Source organism: Cicer arietinum, chromosome 5, assembly GCF_000331145.2.
Source record: "Cicer arietinum cultivar CDC Frontier isolate Library 1 chromosome 5, Cicar.CDCFrontier_v2.0, whole genome shotgun sequence".
Taxonomy (NCBI): Eukaryota; Viridiplantae; Streptophyta; class Magnoliopsida; order Fabales; family Fabaceae; genus Cicer; species Cicer arietinum.
This window is the reverse complement of record NC_021164.2, coordinates 71,597,965-71,614,637: the sequence shown is the minus strand read 5'-3', so window position 1 is coordinate 71,614,637 and position 16,673 is coordinate 71,597,965. Positions and strand designations below refer to the sequence as shown.

Below are 16,673 nucleotides of genomic sequence, written 5' to 3'. Positions count from 1 at the left end.
TATATATATATATATATATATATATATATATATATATTTGAAAAATACATTAAAAAATTAATATGTTTTAAATTATTAATAATTGAGTGACATGTTATCTATGTATCAAAATTATTAATTTAATAAATATTAATAATTGACAAATTCAAAAAAATTATTAATTTAAAAGTTCATACTACCAATATACAGGTTTTTTTAATAACTCCATTTTGAAAATAATTTATCCTAATACTCTCTTTTGAAAATTATTAATCAAAATGTTTTTTTTTAAGTTACAAGTTGTCATTTGCAAAAGCGACTTTCTTAAGGAAGTATGCGTTTCAAATGACGACTTCCTTAAATAATTTAAAAAAAAATTCAATTTTTTTTTCAAATTAACAAAAATTATATATATATATAATTCAAAAAAATACATAAACACAAATTTTTAATCACATAATTCATCCATAAAAAATATCACAAATTTTATAAAAATTACGATAAAATTAATATCAAATACGTTCTTATGCAGCAGTTCCTCTTATACATCGTCAACACCAAGAAGACGAAAATCAAGAAGAATAAGAAGAAGAACAAACTCGTGATGTATCAAGACGTCATCAAAATGGTGTGATAAAACTTTGGCAATGTGGTACTGAAGGCTACCTTCGACATTAATTTTATCGTAAGTTTTATAAAATTTGTGATGTTTTTTATGAATGAATTATATAATTTAAAATTTATATTTATATATTTTTAAGAATTTTATTAATTATATATATATATTTTGTTAATTTAAAAAAATTGATTTTTTTTTTCTTTTTTTAAAAATTGATTAAGAAAATCGTCATTTGAATAAATTATTTTTAAAATAGAAGAATTAAATTAAAAAACTCTAATATACATCTTATTTTTTATTGTACGTTAGAACTTATTATAAATATTTTCCTTAAAAAAAGAACATTTGACAAGTTTAAGCATCAAAGTAGTACCTATTCGAGTTCACGATACTCGAGAGGGGGAACATTAGAGAGAGAAGCTCACGTTTAGTTGAGTCTTGATGGTATATGATTACGGAATGACCCTTGTGTGTGTTTGGTCACATGGATTCCTCTGAACTCTGTACCATGTATATTTGTCCAATGCCTGAATTTTTGTCCCTGTTCTTTTATTTTTTTAATGTCTATTTTTTGTTCTTCCTACCACTTCATTTTGTTCTCTTAAAAGGATCCTTCTCTGAATCTCAGATTCATCCACCAGCTTTTCGTCTTCTTTCTCATTTACATGTCCTGCAACACCACCATATTATTATAACCAAATATGAACCCAGATCTAGCACATACCATCGCCCTCCAAATTTATAAATTATTGGAACAGTTTATTATTCTACATTTGTGACAACTCACAACTATTTCTGAATATAAACGAGTTTATGCCATTTTCGTTAAACATATTAAGATATTTAATATAAAATTGAAATATTTTAGTTTTTTATTTATTTATAAAATACTATTAATTAATATACGTGAAACCATTGAACTATTATTTCTCTTCATATAAATTTTAATGTATGTTGGTTAATTTAAAAAAAAAAAGAGAATATACATGCAAAATTCTACAATTGTATAATTCATACTTTAAATAGTAAAAGTGAAATTTTTTACACAAAAATATTTTTATTTTCTTTTTTCGTTTCTTAAATATGACCCATAAAATATAAATAACTATCCAAAAATTATATAGTCCAACAAATTGTTAATTAGAAAATATTGAAAAATAAATAAATATGATCGATGTAAATTTATGATTTGTACAAACATAATAATTAATATATTACAAATTTCCAACTCACATAAAATTTATCCATTTAAATATGGTTTAGTCAAAACTTACCCAATCAAACTCGTGTACGACACTTCCTAAACTCTTCTATTTTTCTTCAGAGGCAAATTGAATTTTATTTATATACACTTAATATATATTGGCACAAGATATATACTAAGTGATGAAATATACCTCCAAAACTAATTACTTTAAATGACTCCAAATCAACTCTTCCAATTCCATCAACAAACAGTGACTTAATAAATAAAAATTTTTACCCAAATTAATACAAATGAAGAAACTTAGTGTCCGACCCTACATTTGTTAGTGGAAATGTTTTTTTTTTATAAGCAAATTAATTTTATTAAAAAGAGTATAAATGCTACTTCAACTTTTACATCAAAGAAATTAACAATACAAACTCATCCTCATAGCATAGGAATATGACCCACCTTCTATAGGATTGCAATATTCATACTCAATTATGTGCTATCTTGCAAGTGGAAATGTTAATTAAGGCAAGCAACTCTGCACTCCTCGTGCATATATATAGTAAGTAAAGGATCACCTTGTCCTTAAGCTTGATAGAGTATATCAATATTGATGAGGGAGATTCCTCTTCTTCAATGAAACTTTTCATATCTTTTAATTTTGTTTGTAACGAGACTAACTACAAAAATGTACACTATGACGAGAAATACACAAATAATGTTGGTTCGAATCTAAAACTCAACGTATTAAATATTTTTATATTTTTTTACTATTTGAGTTACACTTATAAGATACTCTCATTATTTATTAATTTTCCATATTCTCTCCTCTCATCTTTGTTTTTCTTCTCGTCCTAGAAGAAGAGAATATTCAATTGGATATTTAAGTAGTTTACAATAGAGTATAGAAATGAGTTTTTTTATCTGTTGCCAACCCAACCATTTTTTGTTTTGCACAAAGTACTCTAACTACACTATTCAATTGTTCTCAGCTATGGTTTCATTATTCCTTTCAACAAACAATTAAATATGGTGGAATTGAGGATACGGCGTTCACGAACTAGATTGAAGTTTGATATTTTATATAATATGATACATTAACAATAATAACAATCATCGGTATTCAAAGCATATAATGCACAAAACGAAAAATAGGGAATTATTTTGTTGGATAATGAAAAGAATATTACTCGTTATGATTGATAACATGACTAAACATAATATGTTCGAAATAATACATTTCAATAATTAATTTGGAATATAATTAAAATAATCATTCATCAAATTTTATTTACATTTTGATTAAACTATTATAGAACATACGAGTAAGAAAATTTGTTGAGTGATATATGTAGACATACAATTTTATATGACAATCAAGTTTTAATTATCGACCATTGCATAAAAAGAAAGTTTTGTTGAGTGTTGAACAAATCTTATATGTACAACACATTATTCGACAAAAAGATTAATCACTATTAAACAATCCTTGATGCAACATAATTAAAAAAAAAAACTAATTATTTTTGGTACAACTTAGAAATACCAACTTAATTGTCATAAAAAAAAAAAGAGGAAGTTAACTATGGGTATAATTATTAGTAGGAATTAAAAGTAACGAATAGATTGGTCAAAGAATTAGTCTACAATCTAGAATTAGAAATGAAACCTCACGTGCATTACTCTGTAGCTTTTTGTCTTTGTTAGATTGAAAGTTTGAAGAATCCTATTTAAAACCCACAAACCTTTTTCTTCACAACTACAAGTCCATCATAAAAAGGGTGAATTTGTTTTCTCTTTCGGGAATATAGCTCTTTTGTTTGGGACTTTTATGTTAATTTTCTTTCCTCCTTCTTCTTCTTCTATCTTCAATAATGGCACTTGAAACTGTGGTTTTCCCACAAGATCCATTCACATATAATAATTACTTGTATTCGTTGGTGGGAGAAGCTGGTGAAGAACAAGAGAATGTTCTTCTAGGAATTATCAATAACAACAACGTAGGACAGAATCAAAATGAACATGCAAATTGGGATTCTTGTTCACACTCTTCCTCTCCTGAAGTTTGCACTGTTGATCAAACTCTTTCTTCCACCGTGGAAGCTACTGTGGGAAGGAGAAAACGACGTCGTACTAAGAACACAAAGAATAAGGAGGAAATTGAAAACCAGAGGATGACTCACATTACAGTTGAACGCAATCGTCGAAAACAAATGAATCACTATTTGAATGTGCTTCGATCATTGATGCCTTCTTCTTATGTTCAAAGGGTCAGTTTCAATCATCATTGTTAATATTTTTCTTGTCTTAATTATTAATAAAAAAGTATTGAATAAAAAGAGCATGACATGAGATGAGTTATGAATTGAATTGGTAAAGTGAAAATGACAATACAATATAGTATTATGTTTTGTGATTGAAAAACAGGGTGACCAAGCATCAATAATTGGGGGTGCAATAAACTTTGTGAAGGAATTAGAACAGCTTTTACAGTCCATGGGGGGCCAAAACAAAACCAAACAAATAGGCTTAAATGGAACACCTTTTGCTGAATTCTTCACTTTTCCTCAGTACACAACAGGTGCAACTCAGAGTAACACACTCACTATGGAACAACACAAACAATGGGCAGTGGCAGATATTGAAGTCACCATGGTTGATACTCATGCCAACATCAAGATACTTTCCAAGAAACAAACAGGACAGCTTATGAAGATTGTTCTTGGCTTACAAACTCTTAGGCTTACTATTCTTCACCTCAATGTTACCACTCTGGCTGATATGGTTCTTTTTTCACTTAGTGTCAAGGTTAGTTTTTTTATTTATTATATTTAATGCTCATAACTAAGTTAATAAATTTTAACTCACTTATAAATACATAACCAATTCCTAATAATATTCTTAAATTTAAATTTTTGGGTATGAATTGATTGGAGCAGGTAGAGGAGGGGAGTCAGCTGAACACTGTGGATGAAATTGCGGCTGCTGTGAATCAACTTTTACGGACGGTTCAACAAGAATTGGCTTTTCATCTAAATTGAATGAATTTCACATTAATTAATTAATTAATTTCTTGCTTTAATTTTAAAATATTCTCTATCCATCCTTCTCCTTATATATATGTAACCGTGTCTGTTAAGAATATTGGAAGGGGGTAATTAATGTGTGTAGCACTTTATTATTTTGTCACAATCCTTTTTCTAATACAAGTATTTGTGCCAAACAACTTCAATATCATAGTTGAAATGTGTTAGGCCTGTATGTACAAGTACAAACAAAAATCTTAATTACATGTCTCCGTGAATTTCAAATCCAATTCAATATAATTAATAAGCTTCTATTAGGCATGCTTCATCTAAGTTGACATCTTACATTATCATTAGGATCTAGTTATCATGATTTTCTTCTTTCATTTAAAATTCATCAACATTGACTTATTAATGCTCTATATATGCCTTAGGCTATAAACAATTCATGCTTTATAATAGTATATACACACGTGATAATTTGATTATGACATACTAGTTTCAATCCACAAGTTAATTAATTATGCGTTAATAGCACTAGGTTAATTTTTCAAACCATGTATTAATCACTCCGTCCCTTTTATATTCTTATTGTAGACATGTAAAGAAAATCATTAGCTGTATTCATTTATTTTTAACTGAAAGTTTCTTAATGGGTTAGGAGTTGGTACAAAACTCATTAACAAAGGGTATGTTAAAATACCCATAAAAAATGTTACTTTTATTTTTTTAGAGAATAAATAATGATGTTATTAATAAGCAATCGATTTGCCTTGTAGTATACTCCCTCTGTTATTTTTTATTTATCGCATTTATAGATTTTTTTATTTATTTAACATGACAACATTTTTAATTATTATATAATATAATATATTTACAACTTTGAAAATACTTCTTCTATTCCAAGTTTATTTATCATTTTATTTAGACTAAAAATAAAAAATATTTCATCTGTTAAATGCAACATTAATTATTAATTGTTTTGTCAATAATGTAGTTATGAAATGAGATAATAAATATTATCTTTATCCATCAATATAAGATCTCTTTCATCAATGTAGAATAATTAAGAAAAGTAATTTTATAATTAAATGTATCAATAATGTATATTCCCTTTTCAAAATTATCCTTTAATTATTAAGAGAGTGAATTTAAATTTTTCATTTAATTAGAGGTAATTGTAAAAAAATAATCAATGCATCTTGTAATTTAAAAAAAGCCTTCTAAAAAAGGAGTAATTTTTTTTTCTTCAAAAGATCAGAATTAAGGATATTATATAAAAATAATAAATAGCTTAATAAAAAATAAACAAATTTATTAATTGTATTGGTATTTACAAAAAGTCTCAAAATGACAACTAAAAAGCAATGAAATATTTTAAATGGTAAATAATTTATGACTAATAAATATTTGAAACATAACAAGTTCTATGATATTATCAAAAAGAGTGTCCATTAATATTATGGATATTTTGATAAATAATTTTATCTAATTTATTCATGCAATCTTACTATAACATTTATTAAAATTGACTAAATCAAGAGTTTTATTATATTTATCTATTCAATTTTGATTCAATAATTAATTAAATTGTTATATAATTGAAATTAAAGTTAATTTTAATTAAAAGTATAATAAAAAACATCATTTTAAAATAAACTTAAAAAATAAAATTAAAATTAAAAATTTAATAATATTAAATCTAAAATATAATCAACCTAATTCATAAGTATATATAATTCAGTTATTGATAATTTATTTTAATAGTATCAAAACATATGTTTTTTCTTTTAATTATACCATATTCAAACATATATTACATATAAAATGAGACGGAAAGCAGCAAACTCAACTAAATATGGTACAAGTTTTACATTATAATAAAAAAAATAAAGTTTGTATCGGTATTATAAATTTTTTACCGCTAACTTTTTTAATTTGTCCATATAAACATATATTATAATTTAACTATTGATAATTTAATTTTATTAATAGTTAAATAAAAGTATGGTAAAAGTCTCTAAGTAAAAATAAAAGTATGGTAAAAGGTAGGGTTAGGATTTTTCCTCCCTGTTTCGACTTTCCGCAAAAAACCACCCTAAATATCAATATTTGTTGGGGTTTAAAATTGAATACCCATCTTCACGCTTAGGAAGATCAGGATTCTTTCCACCTTTGCCGTTTATATATAAAATAATAAATAAATAAATAAAACATTTTTAATACACCGACAACAAATATAATATTTTTAAATAGTGCTTGTGTCTTAAAAATGTTATACACATTTTCATACAAAATGACTACGAATGAATATTTTACTGTATTTGTTTTTTGTTTGCTTGTGACTTCTAAAATTTAATTCAATAAAATGCAAGAAAATGACAAATGCTCCCGATTCAAATTATATGTTTGTTATTTGGTAGTCTTGCTATTAAGGCAACTCAACTATGACAAAACAATAGTATCTGTAACCAAATAAAAATTTTATTGTGAATGTTAGTCACCCTACGAGGGTGTGTGTTGTCACAGCTTTATATACATTTTCTTAAATTTCTAGGGGTATATCCCTAGAAAATGTCCCTGATATTTTTCTGTAAATGTACATCGATCAACTTTTGTTCTTTATTTATTATTTTACACTTTTTTTTTTTATCTAACAACAAAATCACTTTACTAAAAACCTCTAATTATTTTTTTACTCAATCTTCTACAACTACCATTGTCACCATTGTGATGCATCTTCCAATGACGATGTGTTAGTATATTTGAATTTGTTATAATTTATTATGTGTTTTTAATTTAGTTATTAATAAGTATGAATATGTGTTAGTATACATTAATATGAAAATGTATGAATAAGTAAAATTAAAGTTTAATTATAGTTTTTGTTTTATTTTTTTTTTCTGATTCATAAAATTGATTCTTCTATTTTAACTATAGACTCTTAAAATAAAGGGATTAATTTCATAAACTGATAATAATAGATAGATCAACATTATAATTAAATATAAAGTTAATGTACAGGTGACCACACCAACTCATAGTCAAATCATTTGACAATAAATTAAATCAATTTGTGTACTTTCTCTTGGGTTTACTCTTAAAAATATTTCTTAGAGACTTGCGTCTCAAAAATGATTAAATATTTTTCTATGAATTTAACATGAAAAAGTTTTGTAAGAGCAAACCCTTTAAAAATAGTTTTTAATGAATTATTTTTCGGTCACTTCTAACTCTTCTAAAATTTCTAAAATACATGTTTTTCAAAGAATATGTTGACCTTTCTCAGGATTTTACCTTATGGTTTCAAATATTATTGATCTCGAGTTACTCTATCTCCGACTATTTGTTATTCTTTAAATAATTTTTTAGCGGTAACCAAAAAATATACTTCTCAACCCGGTCAACTTCATAGTTGAGTGGTAGTATATTTTTTCAAATCTAAATTTTTATAAATTAACAAAACAATTATTTGTGTTTATTTTATTTCCCAATTGCTGAGAATTATATAACATTGTCGGCCCTTTATTGGCTAGCAGAAAATAAGTTATTATTATAGAATTCATTTGTCGTTGTCAAGAATCTTAGATTGTTTGTTGTATATGTGTTTGAACGTTCTTATCCCTTTGAATTAATTTTTGAGATTGAGATCTGAGTTCATTTAAGACAATAATGGAAATTAGAGATGAATTAAGGATGATAATATAGGAATTGGGTTCATCGTGTGTCCATCCTTTGAGCTACTTTAGAAAGTGTGACCCAAACACATTTATGAGATATAACAAATTTGGTTCATTGACGATGGTTACGTAATTCCTATGTGCCTATACTTAAAAAGGACAAGAAGAAAATGGGTACTCAACAAGATTCAGATCTTTCTTTAGGTTATGATTTTCTAAGCAATCAAGTACCTTACAGAATCATGCATCACATATAATTGAAAGAAACATTTTTCAACTTTCGTAGTGATTCAATAAATGAAATGGTAATTATATAATATTAATATACACCTTCTTGATTGATTGTCTTTCACGTGTGAATATTCTTCAATAAATTTTTTTCTTCCCTTTGTCTGCTTCACAATGTATCTAATGATGCATCGGTTTGGAATTGTGATGAAAAACAGCATGGGAGGGTGAGGGTCTGTGTGCCTCACTGCCTTGGATCCATAATAATGCCATAAGCCCATAATGGTTAAATAAACAAAACAAAACAAAACAAAACAAATAAAATAAAAAATCGATGTATCTAATTAAAAATTAAAATCATATAAATCTAAATTTTAATTACACTTTTATTTATATTTCAATTTCGTAGTATTTATTTTATTGGTCAATAATTACCCTTTACCATTACAACTGGCGGAAAATACGAGAACATACTCATCAAAGAAACAGGGGTTTCACTTAAGATTCAACATTCGGTTATAATTACTTTCTTGTCTTTGGTATTGTCGAGTTTATAAGTTTCAGTGCATATATGCCATGCCATGGCTATTTGAATTTGGTTCCTATGATTATATATGTCCAATCACTTAGTCACGCATTAAAACAAAAATATACTATGTTGTAATTTGATGTCGACAACAACTAACAAACAATAACAAGTGTCTCGAAGATTGTCTTTAAAAATTTATTTGTATGATGTAAGTAAAATTCTGAAGAGTACAAAAAGTTCGTCTTCTAACACAGTGAAGATAACAACAAACAGAACAAAAATTGAGGATTTACACGGTTGATATCAATATAAACATTTTGGCCAAATTCCATTAAGAGGAGTTTTTGCTTACAAGTTTGTTTACAAATCCGTTTTATGGATTATTATATAAAAGTTTTAAAGTTCATAAAATTATTCTACGTGAAATTTGTAACTTTTGAAATGTCTCACACACACTTCTAACACAACACATATGGTGTGATAGACATAATATCCCCACTTCACAAGCTGTGTTTGTGAAAATAAGTTTGCTCTAATCCAAAATCTAAAATGATAAAAGATTATTATATCACATCCAATCGTTTGTCATGTTGTGCACTATCAAATAGTGGTGAATATGAGGGGATATTGATAAAAACTCAAGCGCCTTATTAAACATATAATTAATTAATTAGTTATACATGTTAAGTATAATAATTATTAGTTATGTGTTTAATACAGACTAAACCTAGCCGCAACAACTTATTATTTTTCTTGGCCTCTTTATTTCTCAATTATAGAAAATGGTTAATTTATGATAAGTATTTGGTATGAAATCACCCTTTTATCTAAATAATTCTCACATAAACCTATTTTCTCTTCGTATTTTTTTTATCTCACCCGCTAAATGTCGTGTTTGGTTTGATCCAAATATATTCAATCAATGACTTAACATCTTAAACGTTGCAAACGTAGAGGCATAGATATTTTGGCCACTTTTGTTTTGTCAAGTTTATAGACATTATTTTGTTTTATGCTATTAATATGAATGTGTTGGTATCAGTGACCTCGCAATAACAGAAAATATATCAGTTTTCGTTACCAAATTAATCAGTATCAAGCGCACAGCGGAAATTAAATTTTGGGGCATGCAAAGTTAGCAATATAGAAAATTAAAGAGAGAGGGTTAGAGAAGAAGACACAGAGATTTATCCTGGTTCGGTTGTTCCACAACAACCTACGTCCAGTCCTGAAAATCCAATCGGATTTCAGATTTTCTTCTCCTTCAATAGAAAGAATCAATTACAAAGATTTTCCAGTTTCCTCCCTGAAACCTATCAATCTCTAATTATGTCTTTCCTATTGAATACCCTCTGATCCTTGTAGACACTCAGCAGCCTATCACAGAATCACAGTGCGACCCTTTCTTGTTGAGCCCTCTCAACCAAGAAAGTAGCCACCAGTTTCGAGCTGGCTTTTCTTGCGTTCTATTTCGTTCAAAGATTTATTACAGAAAGAATAAAAGATTGTAAAACAAAAGGGTCTTCAATCTTTATGAATGTTGCTCCTCACAAATCTGGATATTCATGGATTGTTCTTGAGCACATTATCATTTCTCTTAGATTGTCAACAAACTGTATTGAGATCTGTAATCACAATTATGAAGTTGTTAGTTTGTTGTTATGAACAGCTGAGAGTGTTATGAGAAATTATGAAAGTTATGAATTATTATTTGAATAAAGATTGAAAGACAGTTTATATAGTTTCTGAAAAACCAACTACGAAATCGATTTCCCAATCGATTTTGTAAAGTTATAAAAGGTGCTAAATCGATTTGCCAATCGATTATCGCGATCTTGGTTTTCTTTAATCTTGAAACTATACAAGCTAATCGATTTACCAATCGATTCTTTAAAACAACACTTTTCAGCAGAACATGTCCAGACCTGTATAAATCGATTGCCTAATCGATTTCTGGGAAACTGTTTTAATAAAACTATTTTCAATCGATTACTCAATCGATTTGCCAAATCTCAGAGTTCACTGTGTTTTCAACAAGTTTATTTCAATCGATTTGCCAATCGATTGTGTTCAAAACAGTGGCTCAGGTTTTTAATGTCAATCGATTTGCCAATCGATGTAATTCAAAACAGTGACTCAGCTATTTGATGTTAATCGACTTGTCAATCGCTTTGGTGGCATGTTCCTGAAAAGTTTTACCTGGTGTTTAGTTCAATCGATTTCCCAATCGATTGCAACCAAACTTTATCAAAAATTGAAAGTGTTAACAATCGATTGTCCAATCGATTGTATTTGTCACAGGTGGGGTCATTTTTCAAATGATACTTTGTCAATCGATTTGCCAATCGATTGCCTCAGCACTGGAGTGCCACTGTGACTTATCCAATTGATTTACCAATCGATGTGTTACCATCAGGTTTGATTTGTGAAATGTTCAATCGATTTACCAATCGATTACTCTCCAAATCAGAGGCTACTGACTTGTGCAGTTTTCATTTTTAATTAAGCTAATCGATTGCCTAATCGATTGCACATTTACAAACACTTAAGTTTTTCTTACACCCTTGTTATGAAATCGATTTCCCAATCGATTTACATAGTCAGAATTCAACTTTTGTTGATTTCTTGTGTTCCAAGCAATTTGATCCAAGTGTGTAGGATTTGGTTATGGTTCCTAAAATCTTGCTCAATTCAAATATTAGATTTATCATGTATTGTATGAACATTGTTGAATTATTAATTATGTCAAAATTAGGAATCAAGAGATCAAAATCCAACAGAATGTTGTGAGCTTGTTCACAAATTCATCATTTTCAATTTTTAGTGAATTTATATTTGTGTTATTTTGATTCGGTATATTATCCTAATTTGAACAAATGAATATTTTTTAAGTAAAAAAACTATATGTTCAATATGTCTCACATTGAAATGACTTATGACATAGAAAAGTGTATCTGCATAAATTCTAAGTTCTCGGTTGAAATGAAATGTGACTATAAAAAATATTTATAAGTGACATAACTTTCTTATTTCATAATCGATTTTTTAAGAATGAATTAGATACAATTCAAATAAAAAATCAATGTCAATTCAATCGCATAGTCGAGTTATAATTCAATTTCTCTCTATTCAATTTTACGTTACAATTAGTTCTACATATACTGTTATATTAAGAGAGAAAAACTTTCACATTCTTAATCTAATGATTTACCACCACCTATACTATAAAAGTCATATTATAAAGTCATTTGTAGAGAATCTAATATATTTGAGATTATTTTTGTAGGAGAAATTTCTATAATACTCTAAACATATTTACAAAAAGAAATTTAAAAATACTCATGAGTTGACTAGAAAGTAAAAATCAAAATTGTTAATAAAAAATATATAAAATATCATTATTAATTTTTTTAAAAAAAGTAAAAACAAAATATAAAATATTAATTTATAGAGATAAAAATTTTATTTAACAATTCTAAATATATATAGACACGTACACTAAAGATGTCATTTATATTTTTAAAAGGCAAAAACTAAATGCGTCATTAGAGCAGTAGTTTTGGTTGCAAAATTACAAGTGTGGACCCAATCCATCTCCCATTAGGTGCAAAGGATGCTAAAAAGGCTATGTAGTTTCACTTCATGAATCATATATAATATTGCACACTCCTTTGGAGTATTTGGTAGGAGATTAAACCGTCATATGAAAAATATGCCCATCCATATCCAATAGAATGAACACAAAATTTCTTACGTAATAGCTGGGCAATCATGTTCGTTTCTTAAAACGTGCCATTGGTAGATTCGTATACTTTCATGTTTTTCTATGGATGGAACGTGTCGGTTATACACGTTCTTCTCGTCAAATCAATTTTTTTTTTGTGATCGTTTTCTTTCATTTTCATTGTGAAATATTAATTTATATATACAATGTGTATGTGCTACTCTATACCATATAGCTAGAATATTACTGTACATATATATGTAATCTATAATGTGACATGCATGTAGACAAATCACGGTCAAGATTAAGATTGAAGGGGATCATATTCATATACAATTTTTTTTATATTTATATATACTTATAAATTATGGTGATCCTTGCTATGTTCATATGTTGACGTTACGAATGTATATAAGCTTTATTATTATTATTATTATCTAACCAAAATCATGCAAGTTGGGAATGATGGTCTTTATAGCCAAATTAATACACTTTCAAATCCAAGTCATGAAAGATCCATTATATTTTGTTGTCACTTCAGGAAAAAAGGAAAAGAGCTATAAAGGCAAACCTAGATTGCCTTAAGAAACTTTTCAAGAGCCTTTTTACAATTCAATAATTAATGTACAACACCCTTTTTCCAATCGAACCTGTATGCGCCAGCTTAATTATGATCAACGGTGTGTTTTTAATATATTTCTTAATTCTCTTTTTGGGACCCATATTATTGATTTATTTATTTTTTTCTTCCAAAGTGTCCCCAAAGCTAAAAGTCATAGACTTACTAAAATCTATTTATGTGTCTCACATATTTTAATAAATATTCTTTCGTGCACTCTAACACAAGTTAGAAATTAAATCTATAACAATGTATATATTTAAGAGATTTAATTATTTATTAACTATCTTACAATGTTGGTTTCTTATTAGAAGCACAATTTTCTATTGGATGCTACATTCACTTCTTAATAAAAGCATAATTTGACAGTTTTACGTGCACTAATTTTGTACATTATTATTCTTCAATTAACTAATGTTTAAATAAATACTAACAACGAAATATAGAGATAATATTTATTGGACATAATGTTTAGAGATATATATAAGCTCCGTTTGTTTAAATTTTTTTAAAACTATAATTTTTATAATATTTTATATTTAAGTAAATGATTTTAAAAATAAATTTTCAAATGAAAAGTTATATTGAGAAATTTTTTATAAAAAATATTAAAGTGAAAAGTTATATTGAGAAATTCTTTATAAAAAATATTTTTGAAAGATACTTATTTTAAGAAAATGTAATTTTTATCATATTAAAATATTTAATCTAAATTATTATTTTTAATTAGTAACAAATGATTTTAAAACAATTTCTACTATTTTTAAGTAAATTTCTATAAAAATTATTTTAAAATATAAAGTCATAATTAATTTAAAAAAAATCTTAAGTAAACGGTCCCATAATTAATTAATGATTGTTTGTTGCACCGAAAGAATTTGCCATGGATTTGAGGGAATTATAATAATTATAAGAAATCAGTTGAAAGTTGAAAATTGAGTATGGAGATAATATACTATAATAATTATAAGAAATTAGTGAAAGTTCAAAATTAAGTACGGAGATTCATTCATGTGGAAATGAAAATATATTTGTCCTATGTCTGGTTGCCTTGTGTAAAACGTTGTACTAAGTAGGACCAAACAAAGATCTTTTTACGGTTTTATTTTTGGTATATTGATTGAAAATTCTAGATAATCCAAAATTCTAAACCGTTCAAATATTTTAATTGTATTCTTTTAATTTCTAAATTTTAATATTTGGATTAAACAATTATTTATTTAAATTTGAATTATCTTTATAAAATTTAAAAGTATTGGAATGAAAATGAAAATATAATATTTTAGTCAAAAATTAGATTTTGGAAAAGTTGGTGGATTATTTTGAAATGTTATAAGAGTTAATGTGTAAATTTTGAATCATATAAAAACAGCATTGTAAATTTGAAAAAATTATAGAGATTATTTTATGATTCATATATTATAAAATTAAAAAAAAATTAAGTTATTAATTTAAGATTTATTTTTTTTAAAATTTAACATTAACAAAATACTTCATAAAATAATTTTATCTTGAAATTTATTATCTAAATAAAAAAATTAAATTAAAAAATTTAAATTTCTCTTATAAAAAACTACATCCTCTCAAAAAATTATTTCATTCAAACATATTATTAGGTTAGATTAATTGAATAAACTGCTCGTTTTTAGTGTAGATTTTGTGTTGTCGAAAAGTTTTGTAAAGGAAACGACAGGAATTCCTTAATCATTAGGTTTTTGAATGGGAGAACAATATTCGCCTATTTTTGTTTCGTTTGCTTTCTAGTGAAATGACACAAAGTAATTAAATCGTTTTCCTAAGAGAATGTTCTACAATGATTTTCCTAATATTATTTGCCAACATGGTTTAGTTCACATTTTATCTTTGTAAATAAAAATTCTCATTCTGTCAAAGACAAATTTGTCCAAGAAAATACACACTTGTTGGGGATTATGAAAACACAAACAAATCAACAATGGCAATGTTGAATTAAAACAACACAAACGAAACAAAAATATCGTTATTCCTTCCGTTACTAAACTTTGAATACATATATTAAAGATAATAAATTTGAGTAAGTTTAGTTTTTTTATTCTTTATTCAATTTATAAAAATAAAATTTATTTAATGTATGTTTTTGAATTTTTATGAATACAAAAAGAAAAACATAATTGACTGTATCTTTGTTTTCTAAAAACAAAAACAATTTTTAGGATAGAAATAAAATATTTAAAGGACTAAATGTGACCAACGTTATTATGGGAGGGAGCATTAGTCAAACTAATCCACTTTAAACAATTAATTTACAAGTGCATAGAGTTTCTCTTGGCACTTGTTCCCCATTATTGTAGTGAAATTGTGGGTAATAAATTGATCTAAGTATGACATGAAAAATGGTTGAAGGAGAGTTTATTTGTGTTTAAAATAAATGGCATTTTTAATTTATTTTCTCTTACATGAATGAATTCTATAATTAAAAAAATATAGCAATCCATCATTTTGTATGAAAATATCGATTGTGTTGAGTGAAACCACATAAATTCAGTCATTTGTGATTGAGAGAGATAACTCTTATACATTTTATAGTACGTTTTTTAATGTAATGTATAATTGTAAATATATGGTGACGAAGAAATTACTTGTTGTAGTTTTTGATCGGATATAATTTAGACATTAATAGTTATAGTTTTCTTATCTTTAACATTTAAAATAGTTTTTAATCAAGTCCAAGGAGTAGTCTAATGTGACAAGGAAGAACCTATACATGGGAGGACATGTTACACCTGGGAGGTCTAGAGTTTCACATTTACTTCTAACATTTTATTATCTCCTAGTAACAAATTTGAAATTTTTTGGGGTCAAAATAAAAAGTTGGATTAGGATGTAGTTTTAGTATAAGAAACAAGAAACTGGACCCTCTCTGAACGGCCCAATAACTATGAAGGGAGAAGCCGAAAAACAGTTTCATTTTTTTTTTCTTTTCAACTTTGATAAAAAAAAAAGAATTTTTTATTAAATTAATTTAAATAATTAAAAAAAAACTCCGTTCTAACGGCTAGAACATTAAATTTGAATCGAGGAGGCAAAGACAGAGC

The 16,673-nt window shown here is 26.5% G+C and overlaps 1 protein-coding gene across 2 annotated transcripts; it reads left to right on the top strand.

Annotated features, from left to right (window-relative positions):
* The first annotated feature begins 3,443 nt into the window (after positions 1-3,443).
* LOC101495560 (transcription factor bHLH96) lies at positions 3,444-5,032 on the top strand. Of its 2 annotated transcripts, none has more exons than XM_012716152.3 (3): positions 3,444-4,063; positions 4,365-4,601; positions 4,733-5,032. In XM_012716152.3, the coding sequence occupies exons 1-3, from the start codon at positions 3,668-3,670 to the stop codon at positions 4,832-4,834; spliced, it is 735 nt and encodes a 244-aa protein (XP_012571606.1). In that variant the 5' UTR covers positions 3,444-3,667; the 3' UTR covers positions 4,835-5,032. The 2 variants fall into 2 exon arrangements, with proteins under 2 accessions (XP_012571606.1, XP_004501682.1); XM_004501625.4 differs by having other exon boundaries at positions 3,451-4,063; positions 4,221-4,601.
* The last annotated feature ends 11,641 nt before the right edge of the window (positions 5,033-16,673 follow it).